At 36.5% G+C, this 15,936-nt stretch overlaps 1 protein-coding gene across 1 annotated transcript in view; it reads left to right on the top strand.

Moving 5' to 3' along the window:
- Positions 1-15,936, top strand: part of OCA2 (OCA2 melanosomal transmembrane protein) — a 193,090-nt gene that overhangs the window by 102,715 nt on the left and 74,439 nt on the right. Inside the window, exons 18-20 of the mRNA XM_085055664.1 lie at positions 7,360-7,507; positions 8,964-9,021; positions 10,411-10,519. Of these exons, the coding sequence (XP_084911790.1) occupies positions 7,360-7,507; positions 8,964-9,021; positions 10,411-10,519 (315 nt within the window). The remainder of the gene's footprint in view (positions 1-7,359; positions 7,508-8,963; positions 9,022-10,410; positions 10,520-15,936) is intronic.

Here is a 15,936-nt window from a genome sequence, read left to right as displayed (position 1 = left end):
AAGGTGTAATGTAACATCAGTACATGTGCTGCTCAGGGTCAGAGAATAGTCCTTAGTCCTATTTTAGCTATTAACATATTTTTAACTTTAGGAACCATTTCTTGCTGGAATCAGTGACAGGTACATCAATGACACATCTGAATTAAGTACATTGACAAATCTTTGTCCTGAGGTTCATCTGTACCTATGCAGGTACTTTACTAACTTCCAGTAAAGCATTATTGGTATTTAATGTGATGTTGGAAGTAGTGGCCTGGCCTCACTTGGAAGTTGGTGCAAGTGAGGAAAGTAGCAAGCAGAGTATGAAGAGAGTAATGTCCAAAGAAAGGAATATTTCAAGATGTTTTTAAGAATTCAACTCTAAGCTCAATCTGGGTGGAAGTTTTGCAACATGCACTGCACTGTACTGTCCTCACCCAAGATGCTAATTTCATCAGAATTTATGGGGAACATTTTTAAATCTTGAAGACCAGTGTGGATGATAAATTGTGGGTTGGTTTTTTTGTGTGTTTTTTTCTCTCTCTTCTCTGCAATCCAGTTGTATATGTTAACACTGAATAGTGAATAGCTAACATTTTTGCTCTCCTGCTGTGGATGTTAACATGCTAAACTAAAAGGTGCAGCTTTCTTAGGAATGCTTTTGGTATCTAAGATAATATCTTTCTGTACATATTGTGTCTTTTATTTGGAAGAACCGTAGGACTTTCAGTCTCAAACAAACTAGGTAGTTTTAATGTCCCTTCAGACACTGTGTTTACTCCTTTCTGGATAATGTATCAGGATCCACCAGGGCTATGGCTTTATGTTGAAAATGCAAATCAAAAGCTGTCTTTTTTATTTGCACCTTCAATAGCTCTCCTGATGATCAGGACTGAAAATAAGTGTTATTATTTACTCACCACAGATTGAAGATTTTTATATTTTTAAATATTTAAGATAATTTTATACTTTAAATCCTGTATATGTCCTTTAAACCGCTTTACAGTTGATATAGTATTCCGTTTGGAAAGAAAAACGTTGATCTGCCTCTTCTTGTCTTCAGATGATAAAAATAGTATTCTGACATTGCAAAACAAGGAGAATATGACAATCCCATTTTACTTGCTTAGTGCATCAATAATATAGCCATCACAAGAAGGCAGCTGTAATACTACTTTACCTGTCTTATGCAGAAAGAAGGTATAATATAGTGTCATTTTGAATCAACAGAGCAGCACTTCACAGTTTATTATACACATTTTTGTGGAAGGAATGAGTATAGGAAGATCACTGATGGCAGGTAAAAACTTAGGTAGTGATAGCTCCATTTTTTTTACAGCATTTGTGCCCCTCTGTTTTTCTATGTGTGCCTCAGCTGTGAAAGGATTGCACTGATTTACAGTGGTTGGCAAGACACAGCCTTTCCATTAACAGTGTTTCTGTGAAGCTGTGACCAATTTTTTCACTTTACTTTGATGGCTCTGAAGTTCATAAGATCTTCCTCATATACATAGCTTAAAAGAACTATTTAGGCCTATGTAACACATTATCTGTGCTTATTTCCTGCAGAAAGCTTTCACTGTAATAAGGTTTCAAATGCAAGTGCAACCTTGACAGATTTTTAATTGCTCTACCATTTTCATTCATCAAAATGTGTTCAACGCTTTAAACACCATTTTTTCTTCTAAACCATTGATAAAAGTTATGGTGAGTCTGAAGTATGCTTCATTCTTTTGCTCTTAATTTTGTCCTATTAGAAGCATTAGAAGAGGCATTATCTTTTGCAATATTCCAAAAGACAGTTTTTCTTTTGAAGCTGTATCTTTTCATGGTTCTTTTTTCCTTATCCTTGTGAATACCATCTCTAAGTGGTGGCTTGGAACACTTTTTCTGGTATTGAAAGGACATCAGCAGTAGTTATATTTTGTGCAAAATGTTTTGTTATTGGAATGTATCTATTTGCATTTGAGCAGAGTATAGTGAATTATAAAGAGTTGTTTTTTTTTTTTTTAAGGGAGACTTGTAGTTTAATGAAAAGCATCAGCAATACTGCTTTTCATTGGCAAGTCTGGCAGTCCGAATGAAAACTATTTGATAGTAAGCTGGAATCTTCAAGATTTCACACCTGAGAAAAATTTTCTGAAACAAACTACAACAGAATTTTAGATGAATGCATGCTCAAAATAATTGAATCTTAACTTCTGTGAACCATTCTCAGTATAACAGAATGAAGTATTTTGAGCACATTAGGCAAGTGGTATTAAGCCCACATGGAACATAAACACATTCAGATTCTTGCTTTTGAAAGACGGGGAATTGCAGTAGAGGAAACTGAGGGGCAAATGCACAAGCACTGAAATAAGTTTGTGGCTCTAAGTCTGATTTACCCAGAGATGAGAACAGAGTCCATGTCATCAGAGAGAGAGATATCCCACCTGTTGCTCAAGGACAAACCAACTGAAGAATAATGTGTATCATTATTAACCATCCTGAAATGTTATGATAAATCCAGCCCTCCTCAATATCTGTGGATTATTCCATCTGAGTTCTGTGTGACCATCATACACATACTAAATTGACTATTCTCTTAAAAATCAGAGTTAGGATTGTAATGTTGTAGGTTCTTTCCTGGGCCTGCTGCAGCCTGCTCCAGCTTGCTGGGAAGATGACTCCTGGTGGGTAATATAGATGTGTGGCACCCTCTGAGCTTTGGGATCTTCTGCCCAGATCCAAGTGCTCTGCTGCAGGGATGAGGATGTCCTGTAATTCCTGTGTGATGGATGCAATCCCATGCTGTGTAACAGAGCTGGCATAAAGTGCCTTGATGACCAAATGGGGCCCCAGCTGTCAGACTGAGTTGAAAAGCTTACATAAATTCTCTGTACTGCTTTATGCAGCATTGTGCAGATTTCTTGCGTTCTGTTGCATGTATTTAGCTGAATAAGGCAAAGCATGTTTTGTTGTAGTTTTGAGGACCTTGCAACATTTGTACCCATTCCTGCCTTTATCCACTGTTGATCGACTGGACTATTCAAAGGAATAAGGATGAAAATATTTCAGGGTTTGTTTGTTTCTCTACATTTAGAGCCTCATGCCTATGTTCTGTTGTGGGGTGCTGCCTCTAGGAGAGAGGCATGAGTCTTTGAGCTGGAATATCCCTCAGGGTGAATTTTTTCTACTCTTGGGTTTCACCTTTGGGGTTTAGTTTCTGTGCTTGTAAAATGGAGATGACATCATATAATAATGCTTAGAGGATTAGTTACATAATATCAGAGATTTAAAAATTATGAAAAGTTGTAGATATTACTATTACTAGTTAAGATAGAATTCATGATACTTAATTTGCTTTACAGTTAACATTTAAACAGAAATTGTCTCATTCTGAAAACTTGGCTAAGAAAAAAATTGCTTTACTGAAAATAGTTAAGCTACAGTAGCATGTGGAGAAAAAAACTAAACAGTCAGATGAATGTGCTTTGAATGTTGTTAGACACAGCCCAGAAGTGCAAACTTGTTTTGCTTGCATAAAGGTAGTTTATGTATTTCATGCACGTGCGACTTAAAAATTGTCATTTAATGATAATTCTTATCATCTCATCAAGGTTGGTCATGCTCTTCTGAGTATCTTCAATTAACAAAACTGGCCTTTTCAGATTCTGAGACTGGGAATTAATTACATTCAGTTTTTGAGGATGTCTTCTTTGTTATTGGCAGCTGGGTAGGAGGGAATGTGCGATTATTCAAGTGAAAATCAATCTGACTATTAATTGTCAGATTGCAGAAATAATACACACTTTTCAATTAAAGAATATTTTCTAAAATGCAGAAAATTTTCTAAAATGTCACAGTCTGGGTCACCAGCTGAAATTTCATTAAACTCAATGGGTCCAGGGTGTAATATTTGTGGTCTCCATGGCAAAATATGATCAATGACAAAATCAGAACAGATTAGCAGCATAGCGTTTATATGTTTGAGGATCCTTTATTTGATCTTATTACTAAGCCAGAATGAACATTTTCTTGTTGGAAATAGGGTTTTTTATATTCTCTTTTTGGAAATAGTGTGAGGTATATTGCTGTTGTGCTTTGTGGGCTATATGAATGTGTGACATTCACAAAGATGTTAGTACCATAATGAGCTGAATTCCCTGACTGAGCTGCAGCTCTCCTGCCTTCTTGTGCTGCAGATCACTGCATATTAAACTTAGCTTTGCTTCTCTCACTTTGGCTACTGGTACTACAGCTGCAGTCAAATGTCAATTTAGCTGCTTTAATGAGAAACTGCCATGCTACACACTTACCATGTCAGTTATTAGCAACAGACCTGACAGTGGTAGGTAACATTGGATAGAAGGCAAATCCACCACAGAGCTAACTCTGTAAACGCCCTGAGGATTGGGTTGGATGAGTGAGTAGACAGAGCTCACCCTGGCATAACATAAGCATTAGATCTCATCTGAGGAGGGAGCAGGACCTCATGGACACTGAGAAACAGAGTGTGAGACTATCCTGTGATTCTATTCAGAGGATAGCCAAATGCTGCCCATGTGCTCTCTTGGCCATAATTTCAAAGTGAATAGATACGACTCTGCAGTTGCATTAAGCCCTTGTCCATGTGTGACACAGTATGCCATAAAATATCTGATGTTCTCAAACTCTGGGGGTTACTGCCTAAATGGTTTTGCAGACATGAAATTGGAGAAGTTTAGCAAGGCCCGAGGATTTTGGACATGTTCTGTGTTGTTGCTGACTTCAAGGTTCTGCCTTATATTTCCTTCAAAAAAAATCCTACTGCTAATGAATATGTATCACCTGATGCCACAATGGGCTATTACAATAAAAGTGTGCATGAAAGAGAAATAGGAGAAACATTCTGTAGGATGACCTAGAAAACCTCTTCACAAATCATTACTGCAACAGGAATCGCTGTATAAAAGATGTATCAACTGTGCTGATTTTCAAAGTATAGTTTGCTCTGAAGTAAACTCCAAAGCAGGTCAGATGTTCACATGCTGAATGTTTAGAAAACTAAAGACTGAAAAATCAAGCTTGCACTTGCTGTACATAAAGGCACAATCAAAGCCATGTGAAGACTTGTGTGTATTTTTTAACGTAGACCACAAAGCACCAGTCCAACCTTGCTCAACCTGGAGATTAGCCGCAGGGCATTTCAGATGTGGGACAGGAATCTGCAACACAAGTCATGCTGCATTCCACTCTGTGGATTTGTTTGTGGCACAGATACAATGATGATAGCTGCCTCTGTCTGAAAGAGACCAGATAGAGATTCTCTGTATGAAAACAACTGCAGGGTACTTACATCTCATTTTGGTGGTGAATGATTCAACTACCCCCTATCAGCTAAACCCTTGGTGAAATTTCACTTTGAAAGGATGGGGAAGAATGCTAAGGCAGGATGAACAGATGTCATCAGAAAAGTTGTTGCAGCAAAGACAAACTATAGGGAATTAGAACAGCAAACTGGATGCTCATGCTTCATGAGTGGTGCCAGAGAAAAAGACAGAACCATTCTCTTTCCCTTGGATGGATGACAGTTTCAAAGCTGCAGTCCAATTAACTCAAAAATCACATAAGAATGCAGTACAGAAAGGACTTGGTTTTTTTCCTCTGTGAGTGGAAAATTACTGCTGTTATATCTGTGTGTGTCACAAATGTTGATGCAAAAATAAATGATGGCCAGAAGTCACATGGATACTTTGATTAACAAGACTTATCCATCCTATAATATAATTTTGTGCCAGATCATGCTCCTGGCAAGAATCACCAATGAAAAGAGGTAGATTTGGCATATTTTTGGTATCTGTGGTTCAGGTATGAATCCCCTTCTTGGAAGAAAAGCTTTAGCTGAGCGCTGGTTGTTTAAATACCCAAGATGGTCAATAGGCTTTCAAAAGTGTGAATTTATATTTCTGGTCTTACACTGTAAAACTTAGGCAAACATTGCCACTTTGACACGTGTGCTGATCTATTGACACAAACCAAACAAAATATAAGTCAATTGCTTTTCAAATCCCTTTCTTCTGTGTCACCCATGCAGACTCTGGACACGCTTTTGCTATTAAATGTTTGAGCTTTGTCGAGTCTAATTCCTTCTCTTGGTCAGTCTTTACAAAATTCACTCTGTATTATCATTATGAATACTTATTTTCAAAGGCAAATGGGGAATTAAACATGTTTAGTACTTTCTTTGAGAGCAGATATCATCAGCCACTAGAGATTTGCAGCATAAAATGCTAACATTACTGCCTACATAAAAATGTGTTTAAATTTTTCTTATGTGACTACATATTATTCTTTTTATAAATAATGCTTATAGTTTGTTTACATGATGCAAAGAGTTCCACATCCATTTTCAGAACAAGAGCAATTTGCTGATTGAACAGGGATCTTAAGATATAAAGCCTTGAATTCTTGATATATTGCCTTCAGTGACATGTAATTTGAGTGGAACAGAAAAGAAGGGTGAGGAAACCTCCTGTTGCTTCAACAGGAAACATTTCACAGACAGTTTCTGAATAAATATGCTGCTTTTATTTCTCCAGTAATTTTCTGTAAAATGCAAAGCTTTTTTTGGCATGTTTAGTTTAACATCCTTCTTGAACAGGAACACATGTTCTTTGATCATTCTCCAAGGCCTTGACTGTACAGGGAAAAAAATAATAATCAAAAAGGATTGAAATTTTGGACAAGATTCTAGAGTTTGATTTCAAAGTGTTGATCAGTCTGTCTGAACTTACACAGGATCAGATATCATCCAGGTCAGCATGAAGGTGATGGTAGCTGTGTTTACACATGTTATTAGTGACTAAGAATTAAATCCTCTTAGGAAACCTCTAAAATATTATTGAACAATATTCCATAAGACAGTGACAAATTTCACTTTTGCCTCACATAGAAAAAATTGCTTGTATGAACATAGAGTGGATGGAAATGCACTGTCTATTCTGAATACCATGAAGGAGCATGTGCTATAATTCCTAACTACATAGGGAACTAGTATTCGTTAACAGTATAATAATGTGTAGTGACAGTTTATTTTCTGTCAAAAAATGAATGTTCTACAGTTTTAGCCTTAATGCTTGCTGAAGGCCTTTGCAAACATTTAAAGACAGTACTTCTTTTTCCTCGAAAAAGGACTTTGTGGTTAATTTATTTAAAATGTTGAAAAACTTCTCTTTATTTTTCATTCACTTCAGCTCTGCAAAATGAATGACAAAAGCAGCTTCCTAAGTGGAAATTTGTTGGAAAACCATCCCAATAATTTTCACCTCTTTGAGTCCAGAGCCCATTGCACATATTTTGTTCATCTCTGGTTTCATACACGTTGGGTCTCACTGAAGCAATTTTTCTTCTTTTCAGAGCTGAAGCATGAAATCTATGTTTGGAGGCTGACAGCTCAGCGCATTAACCCAGCCAGCAGAGAGGAGACTGCTGTGAAATGCCTCTTGATGCAGAAGGTGCTGACTCTGGAGATGCTCCTGAGGAAGAAGCTGAGGACATTTCACAGGTAAGCAAGGACCAGCGTGTCTCATGTCCCCTTTCAGGGATCTTCACGGGGACAAGGCCTGTATTCCTAGCTCTGTCTTGATCAGATGGATGTTGGGGCTGATACAAAGGGCCACCCTCAGCCTCAGTAAAACACAAAGTATTTTAGGACAAAACCGATGTGTAAGGCCTGGGAAAAAAAAAAAAATCAATATGACCCAGATTTAAAGGTCTAGAGATTTCAGGCATCTTTTGGTTTAAAAAGATCCCAAATGTATCATTACACTTTTTTGCTGTTGCAGCTTCAGCACAGTTAAGATGCTGTAGTTTCTTTTTTTTTTTTAACTGAAAAATTCATATTCTCTTCAGTGAATGGTTGTTTGAAAAACGTCACTAGTGAATTGCTGTGTTTTACAATTATTTCATAATCAAAATTTCAGTGTGAACCTGAGTGCAGACATAACTATATTTTTATATATAGAAAAGAAGTTTACATAAACTACAACTAAAAAAAATAATAGGAACCTTGTTTTGTTTAGATCCTGGTAAAACCAGATGTTATGCCATGGAGTTTGATGAGTGAGAACAGCAGTGATAAATATTTTGAATGTTAATTGACTAAACTGACCAAGTTAATTAATAACTTTGTAAAAGAATTTGAACAAGAAAATGTAAATATGATTTCTTAAACTATTCTGGTAATAAAATTGTTTACGTACTTTTCTGATATTGTATACTTTGAATTGAGTGACAGTATTAATACTTCAAGATAAATAGGCTGTTAAAATCACCTCCTTTTCAAAAGATTTTAACAGATTATCCAACTTTACAATACTCTAAAAAAGACCCTTCTGAAATACAAATAAAAATTACATATTTAATGTTCAATATCAGGATTCCTCAAGCACAGCACATTTACAGCAATGTAAAAATTCATTAGCATTAACAACAGTGCTTCTGAAACTGCAAACCCCAAGGCTTTTTGCTGGAGGGCTGACTGCGCCGATAATGCAATGAAGTTATTCGGATTTTAAACACTTCATTATAAGATGCAAATGTGAAACATATGTGTTCTGACTTGCTGATGTTGGCACACGACCCTTGTTTTATCGCAGTGGGACACACACATTAGCTCCTGAAACTTTTAAGGGAACTACATATTGCAGATAGCCAGATCCTATTCTAAGGTCTATACCCTGGAGTATTGCTCTTTCCCAGCCTGTGGCCTTCTTCATGAATGGAAGGTTTTGTGTTCAAAAAGCCTGTTTTTTTTGTTTTGTCTATTACCAAAGTGGAGTCTTAAGTGAATGCTCATGGGAAATTTGCTGCTGGATATAAAAGGCCAGGACTCCTTTGTGGTATGAATTACTCCATACTGCAAAAGAGGTGATCTATATGTGATGAGAGGGATTTATTCCAACACTCTCGGCAGAGCTCTGATTTCACTCTGGAAAAAAGTAGGTGTCATTTTCTTTCAGACAAATATCACAAGAAGATAAAAATTGGGAAACAAACATCCAGGAACTCCAGAAAAAGGTAAGTAGATGGCAGGGGTTTTTTTCTGAATTCATGCAAATGAAACTGTTCCTTTATATAGAGAATCTAATGAAAATTTAATAACTCTCCTGACAGCAGAAAAGTTAGCAGCCTGGGTGGTTGGCTACTCAGTCAGGCAAGGTTACTGAACCACGTAGTGAGGTTTTGTTAGGTTTTTTACATTTATTCCTTAGAAAAATACAACTTAAAGAATCAATTAATGATTAAGCACTGTTTTCCTAAAGTTTTAATCCATAGCCAGAATGGCTCAGATCATGTCAATAAGTTGTTTGTAGCCATGATGAATGATAATAGAGTACACTCCTCCTAATGTACCCAATTCTGATTCTACTTTAATGCACTTCTGTGACACTACAGATTTTATTATTCAAGCAGACACAAACGACCTGATAAATCCTGTTCTCTTAGCTGTGCACACACTAGCACTGCCTAAGTCTTTATGCTGAAACTGAGAAGATGTAAACTCTGTAGTGGGATTAACACCTCCTAAATTTAATTACCTAAATGTCACAATATCTCTGTCTCACTGGCATCATTAATGAATCCAAGCCTGTGTCTGAGAGCTCAAGTCCTTGGTTGGACTCCTTGGGGTGCAAGTCCTTGACTGGGAGAACCCCATCCTAGGTGTCACACCAAACCAGAGCAAACCCAAGAGATTTTCTTTACACCTTTTTCAAGGCATTGCATAAGACACAAACTTTTTAAAGAACAGAGACTTGTATTTTAGTAGAGTTCAAACTGTGAGGATCTCGGTCTGGGAGAAGGTGATTGCCTGGAGTGGTAGTGAAAGCAGAGACACAATGGAAAGCACTGGGTCTGAGGGCTGAGGCCATGAGATTGATGCAGGGAAGCAGAAGCTGGGCACAGGGGTGTACAAACTCCACAGAGATGAAGGGCTTGGCCTGTCCATGAGTGTTGTACAGGAGGTGTGAAAGATTTGACCTCTAGAGTAGTTTCTAGGTTTTCAAAGCACAACTGAAAAAAAAAAAGGGTGATTTTGTCCCATATCACAAAACAACAGAGTGCTCGGAATGCCCTCGGTAGTAGGAGCTGCATTTCAACTCCTTCTGGAATGAAGTTGTGGTGGGGGTGGCTGAATACAGCTGAGTGTATACAGCAGGTGCTAGATACTTGTATCTCTTAAAGCACCGTGGGTCACATACTCACGGTTTTATGCATAGGTATGCATACTATGCATAAGATGCACACCTTTGAAAACTATTCAAGTATTTCTGTCTTTTATGCTGAAGAGGAATATACAATACCGAAACAGCTGTTTGCGTTTCACACATTTTTTTGAACTCTATGCATAATACATGGCTTATTTTTTAATACAATTAATAATTTTATTTTCCTGTCTGTCTCCAGCACAGAATAACAGACAAAATTCTTCTCATCAAATGTCTGACAGTGCTGGGATGTGTTATTCTTATGTTTTTTCTCAACTCATTTGTTCCAGGCATCTACCTAGATCTTGGTAAGTTTCCTAGTTTTGTTCCAAGTAAAACAAGAACCTTTCTGAAAAAAACAGTCGTATCTTCTGAGTCTGGGTCTTTTCAGAAAACCATTTTTCATATGTCCCTGTCCTTACAATTCTACCAGGTTAAGCAGCAGTTTCTCTGGGAAGAGAACAGGTTTTAAAAATGCAGTCACGTCCTAGTTACCCCAGGAGGAATAACAGAGTGCTCATGACTTCATTTTCTGGACTTTCCAATACTAATGAGCTGGCTAAACATTACAGAATGACCAAATTTGACCTTGGCATCATTTGCACTGTTTGAATGAATGACCAAGATGCATTAGAGAGATCAGAAAATAATAACTCTGTGGAGGAACAAAGAAGCAGTTTGGCATTATTTCTTAAGTATAGAGAGCTCTTTGTATGATTTACCATCTCCATTACTTTATCACCATAATAATTTATTTCCCAAAATAAAAACTGGAGGACACTCTATATGGGTGAAATGAAAGTAGCTGTATGCATACTTTCTATAAATAGATACCTATGTGGAGGTTTTTGTAGAGGTAGTTGTATATCTGTATGAGAACAAGCTCCATGTATCCTGAAAACAGAGCCAAATCAAATCCCACTTTTAACTGAAGGACAGTCGTAAAACCTGCCTGTGTAGTGACAAATAAAAAAAATGAAACACTTTTTTTGACTGCTGAGCTCTTCAAAGTTATGGAATTTCAGATATATATTTTTTTCATGCAGTCTGACTTTACAGCCTATGTACTTCTCTCTCAGTGACTGAAAGATGGAGCAGCTTGAAGAGGAATAGCTCATAATGAAGAACTCAATAATCATATACATAGATATTACACTGACATTTATTTTTGCTGTGCAAAATTATAGAGTCATAGCTCTACAATGGTGATCAAGGTTTTAAGCAAGACCTTCCATATCTGCTGCTGACAGACTATTTGCCATGAAAATGGGCAATTTCAGCGCATGAAGATTATTGTCTGTTAAGAAGTTTAAAGGTATACTGACATATTAGAACAGCAAAAGTGCCACATTAATAAGGTGTGGAAAAATGCAGAAGCTGAAAATATTTTAAGGCATTTGAAGTCACAGTGGCTGAGAACATAAGAAAGCCATTCACATTGACAATTTAAGAACTAAATTTGCACCCTTATGTTTCTGTCTCAGAAAAGTGGCACTGAACCATATAGGACTTCTTGAATTAAGCCCAGCGTCTCTAAATGTTTTTGAAAAGCCAGACAGCCATTAAAGACTAAACAGCACTGGTTGTGTATGATCCTGGTAAGATATTTTTTCAAAACTGCAAAGCAGTTGGAGTCAATGCTAGAAGAAACACACAGCAACTATTGATCTTTTTTTTGTCCTGCTTTATGCCAGTAAAATAAATGAAAGCAAATGGAATATTTGGCAGTGTAGGTTTCTGTTATTCCGTAGCTGAATAACAACCTTGAAAGTAAATAAGGGCTATGTGTGTTCTGTATAATTTCTCCCTGTTCTGCGTTCATGGCAAACCTGTCAGAGTAATGAATAAATGTTACTAAAGCATACGCATACTTTCTACCAAAAATTAATGGAACCTGTAAACTTCTACTAATAAGTTTATAGGTTCCATTAATTTACAGGTTCTCATTTTTGTTTCCTGAATTCCACTATCTGGATGATAGCAGTTACTTATTTTTCATTACTGAAGTAGTTTAATCCTCCAAAGCATGGAAATGTGTTTCCTAATATACACTACATCTTGTACTCTCTTTTCTTCAGCAAATTTGTTCAATATGTTTTTTTTCATAAAAATGAAAGTAAATTGCAGTTCAGTGTTTAATTTTCTGCCAGAATAATGGTTTATACAGAGGATGAAGTGTTAGAAATCTAATAACATGAAACTGCATTTGGTAGAGAGAATTAGAAAAATTTTAAAGTTCTTTATCAGTCCCCAGACCTGATACAATTTTTTCATTATGAACTTGGAATCATTAATATAATTTGAAGGTACTGACATTTTAATTTAAATAATAAAATTTGCATACTTAGCTACCTTTTAAAATGCAGAACTCTTTCCTATTCAGTTTTCTTGTGCCTGTTCATTAATTTATGTATTGTAATTCTGTGAAATATCTATGTTAATCAAAGATTAGTACTGAAACTTTAAAAAAAACAGATACTAAAACTGTAAGACTCCTACAGTACTTTCATTTGGCCCCATGAGATTTTATTTTATTGGTAAAGCATTGATAAAACATCTGAGAAAAGATGACAAAGGATGAAAGTAAAGCCCCTTTGAGGATTGTACTTGGCTCCTATTTTGACTTTATCTTTTATGCATGCATCTATAGAACTTTGAACTGTACTGATATGTCCCAAGAGAGACAAAAATTAAAAAAATTAATATGGAGTAAGATTTTGTTGAAATTTCAAGCTAGATTTTTTTTAGGGGAGAATTTTCAAAGCAATGGGGTCAGAAAAAATACCAAAATCAATTTATAGCCTAATTCCTTCGGCTTCTGTGGGGAAGGTGCTTTCTCTTTGATTTGGTTTTAGTCAGTTGGATGAGTTGCTGAGCTCCTGTGGACTTTGTGCAATTCCTTCTAATATCCGTGAAGAGGGACCTGTGATCTCTGTGCTTTTGTCTGCCCCTCTCAGTGCTTGCAGACCCCCTCACTTTTGCTCCTTTCTACCTCTGGACACTTCTTTCCCAGGGCCAGGCTCACTAGTTTCTGAGACTAGGCAATGTCCTCTTCTCCTTCGAAAGGCTGCAACAAACTGTTGCTCTCATGTTCAAGGAGCAAGGTGAAAACCCCAGAGTAGAGAAATTTCCTGTTTCAGAGAGGAGATACTGTCTCAGTTTTGGCTGCAGACTGCTGGAAGCTGGTATGGTATGCCAGGAGATATACAACCGTGGTTTTACATTATTTGTATATTAGTTGCTGCCTTATTGCCACCATTTTTCCTGTTGGAGACATGACTCTTGCACAGGTGAGCCTATGGTGTTACCATCCATGGCTTTTCCCATATTCCTTTGAGGAGTTATTTGGGCAAGGGGACAGAGGGAGATTTTTTTGATTCACTGAATTCTTCCATAATTAAGTAATGCCATTTGCTTTCTTGAGGGAGCTGTCTTGGATTTTTTTTTTTTTTTCTTTTACAGAGGGGTTATGTCTTAGTGCTACTGAGTCCATTCTGGTATTTTTGGTGCCATGGTTGTCTGTGATCCTTCAGTCATCAATGTTTAATGTCAATGTTTAAGCTAATTACCTCCATCTTCCCTCACAATAATCTCTGGGAATATCAGTTGTTAGTGGGGGTGATCAACAGGCTGTGATTCAGTCCAGTTTCAGCTTTGGTATGATTACAAGTAGTGTTAGCAAACCCCACAAATTTAGAAACTTGTAAAAAATAATGGGTTTATTCTTTCAACTAACTAACATGATCACTATGACCTTATTGGGTAGTAGGACAAGTTGTATAATCAGCATTCCATGTCACTATTGGCAAGCAAACATCCTAGGTCTAAATTTCCCACGTCATTCTTACAATAAAGGAAAAATCCCTCAATATTTACAAACAAAGATTCTCTTGTTTGGTGAGACTTTGCTTACGTAGTGAAACCTAATTTTTCTTGAAAAACTTTTTCTTGTCCTCTATATTGATGTGGTATAACTTCTGAATGTGGACTTAGTCTGCAAATTCTGTTGCAGCTACTTTTGAGGATCTGAAGCTCTCTTTTTGCAGTTTATGGTAACTAATTGTTACTGTAATTCAATGATTCAATGCATCATTGAAATATTTTAAAACCATGACTGAAATAGTGGAGAAGCAGGAAAACAAGTGTTTTCATTTAATTTAAAGTGACTTCTGTTTGTTTGGTAGGCCATGTTGTGCAGACTTATTTTTATTTTATTGCCAGAGCATTAACGGAGAAATATGTTCAGTTGCTGTAGATATTAAAGACTCTTGTTACATTGTCACTCCTGTGAATACCAGTTGCCATATTTACTGACTCATTTCCATAAAAAAAATTACAGAAAAATTTTTGAAATTCACATGAGAAATAAATACCTTAATGGAAAAGGCCTCAATAGAACAATCTCCTCCTCCAATTATGTCTACAGAGAATATTATGCAAATTATACCAAAAAATTTGTCTTAACTGGAGAGAGGAGTAATCCCAAATTCAGGGAGGTGGATGGGATTTAAATTTTCTCCTCTTTATTTGCTTTTGATTTTCATCCTTCTTTTGATTTTCATATATTTAAGTGGACATGCTGAATTTTCAGTTTTCACTGTAACTTACATAGATGAACCACTAATAATAATAGAACTAGAACTGAGTGGCATTTATCTGGTAGCTTGCTTAGTGAGGGAGAGAGGGCTGCAGTCCTAGAGAGCTTCGCAAACTTGCTTACACTTGTTATTTCATCACAGAATGTGTGAAGTTTCATACCAATATTTACTTAGAGACAATGATGCCAGTTCTCCATCACTGCAGCCTACTAAGGTTTTAACAACTAAATCTATTTATTTTCTATAACATTTTAATAAGGAACTCACCGCAGGAATGATTCTTCACTAACAACTTTGAGACAGGTATACAGGGTCAGTATGTGTATGTGTAAAAGCTTGCACGAGTTGCAGTGCTGTAACCAATGGCAGATAAACTTAGGGATCTTTGACTAAGTTATGCGATGTTATAAACTAAAAATATCCAGTATTGCACAAGTGAAACAAATGTAGTGTGGTTTTGTTCTGGAGATGCATCCTAGGAAGCTGCTCAAGGAGAACTCTAATAAGCTTTTCCCACTTGTGGCCCCAGCTTTTATTTGGGCTCTGGGGCAAACTGTGCATGTGCATTTGAACTTATGCTAAGAGGTCTCTTTAGAATGGTGAAAATGCTTTTAAACTTGAGCCTCTCCCCCACAGATCTTTGAAAAAGATCCTATGGTCTGAAAGATTTATGTACTCTTATAGAGGAGCACAGGGCTGAGAGAGGTGTCGACAGATCCCATTAGCATTAGAGGGGTGTTAATGTCAAAGGCTCTGAATTTTATACTTAAAAATTTTATTCTGGAACATTTTTCCCATCTCTTATCAGTGATAATTAGATTGAACTATGTTATGCCACTATTCTGTGTGATGGTGGACTTGTACAAATATGGTATTTGTTTACAAACAATAAAACTATATTCACAGAAACATACAAAATTCAGTTAGAAAATTTAAGTGTTTGTCCCATGGAGAGGAATAAAAAAAGCAAGTGTTCATACTTTTGCAATATTTGGTTTTAGGTTAATTTGTGCAATAGTTAAAATGAAAGGTTCATTATAAAGCTACTCAGTGTTACTGAGGAGTTGTTTTATAAAATATCTGACAAAAACCATAGACCAGTTTAATAAGCTGATGTATAATTTTTT

The sequence above is a fragment of the Lichenostomus cassidix genome, chromosome 1 (assembly GCF_008360975.1).
Source record: "Lichenostomus cassidix isolate B80296 chromosome 1, HeHo_3.0, whole genome shotgun sequence".
In the NCBI taxonomy this organism is placed as follows: Eukaryota; Metazoa; Chordata; class Aves; order Passeriformes; family Meliphagidae; genus Lichenostomus; species Lichenostomus cassidix.
The sequence above is the reverse complement of the archived record's forward strand: the minus strand, read 5'-3'. Positions and strand labels throughout refer to the sequence as shown.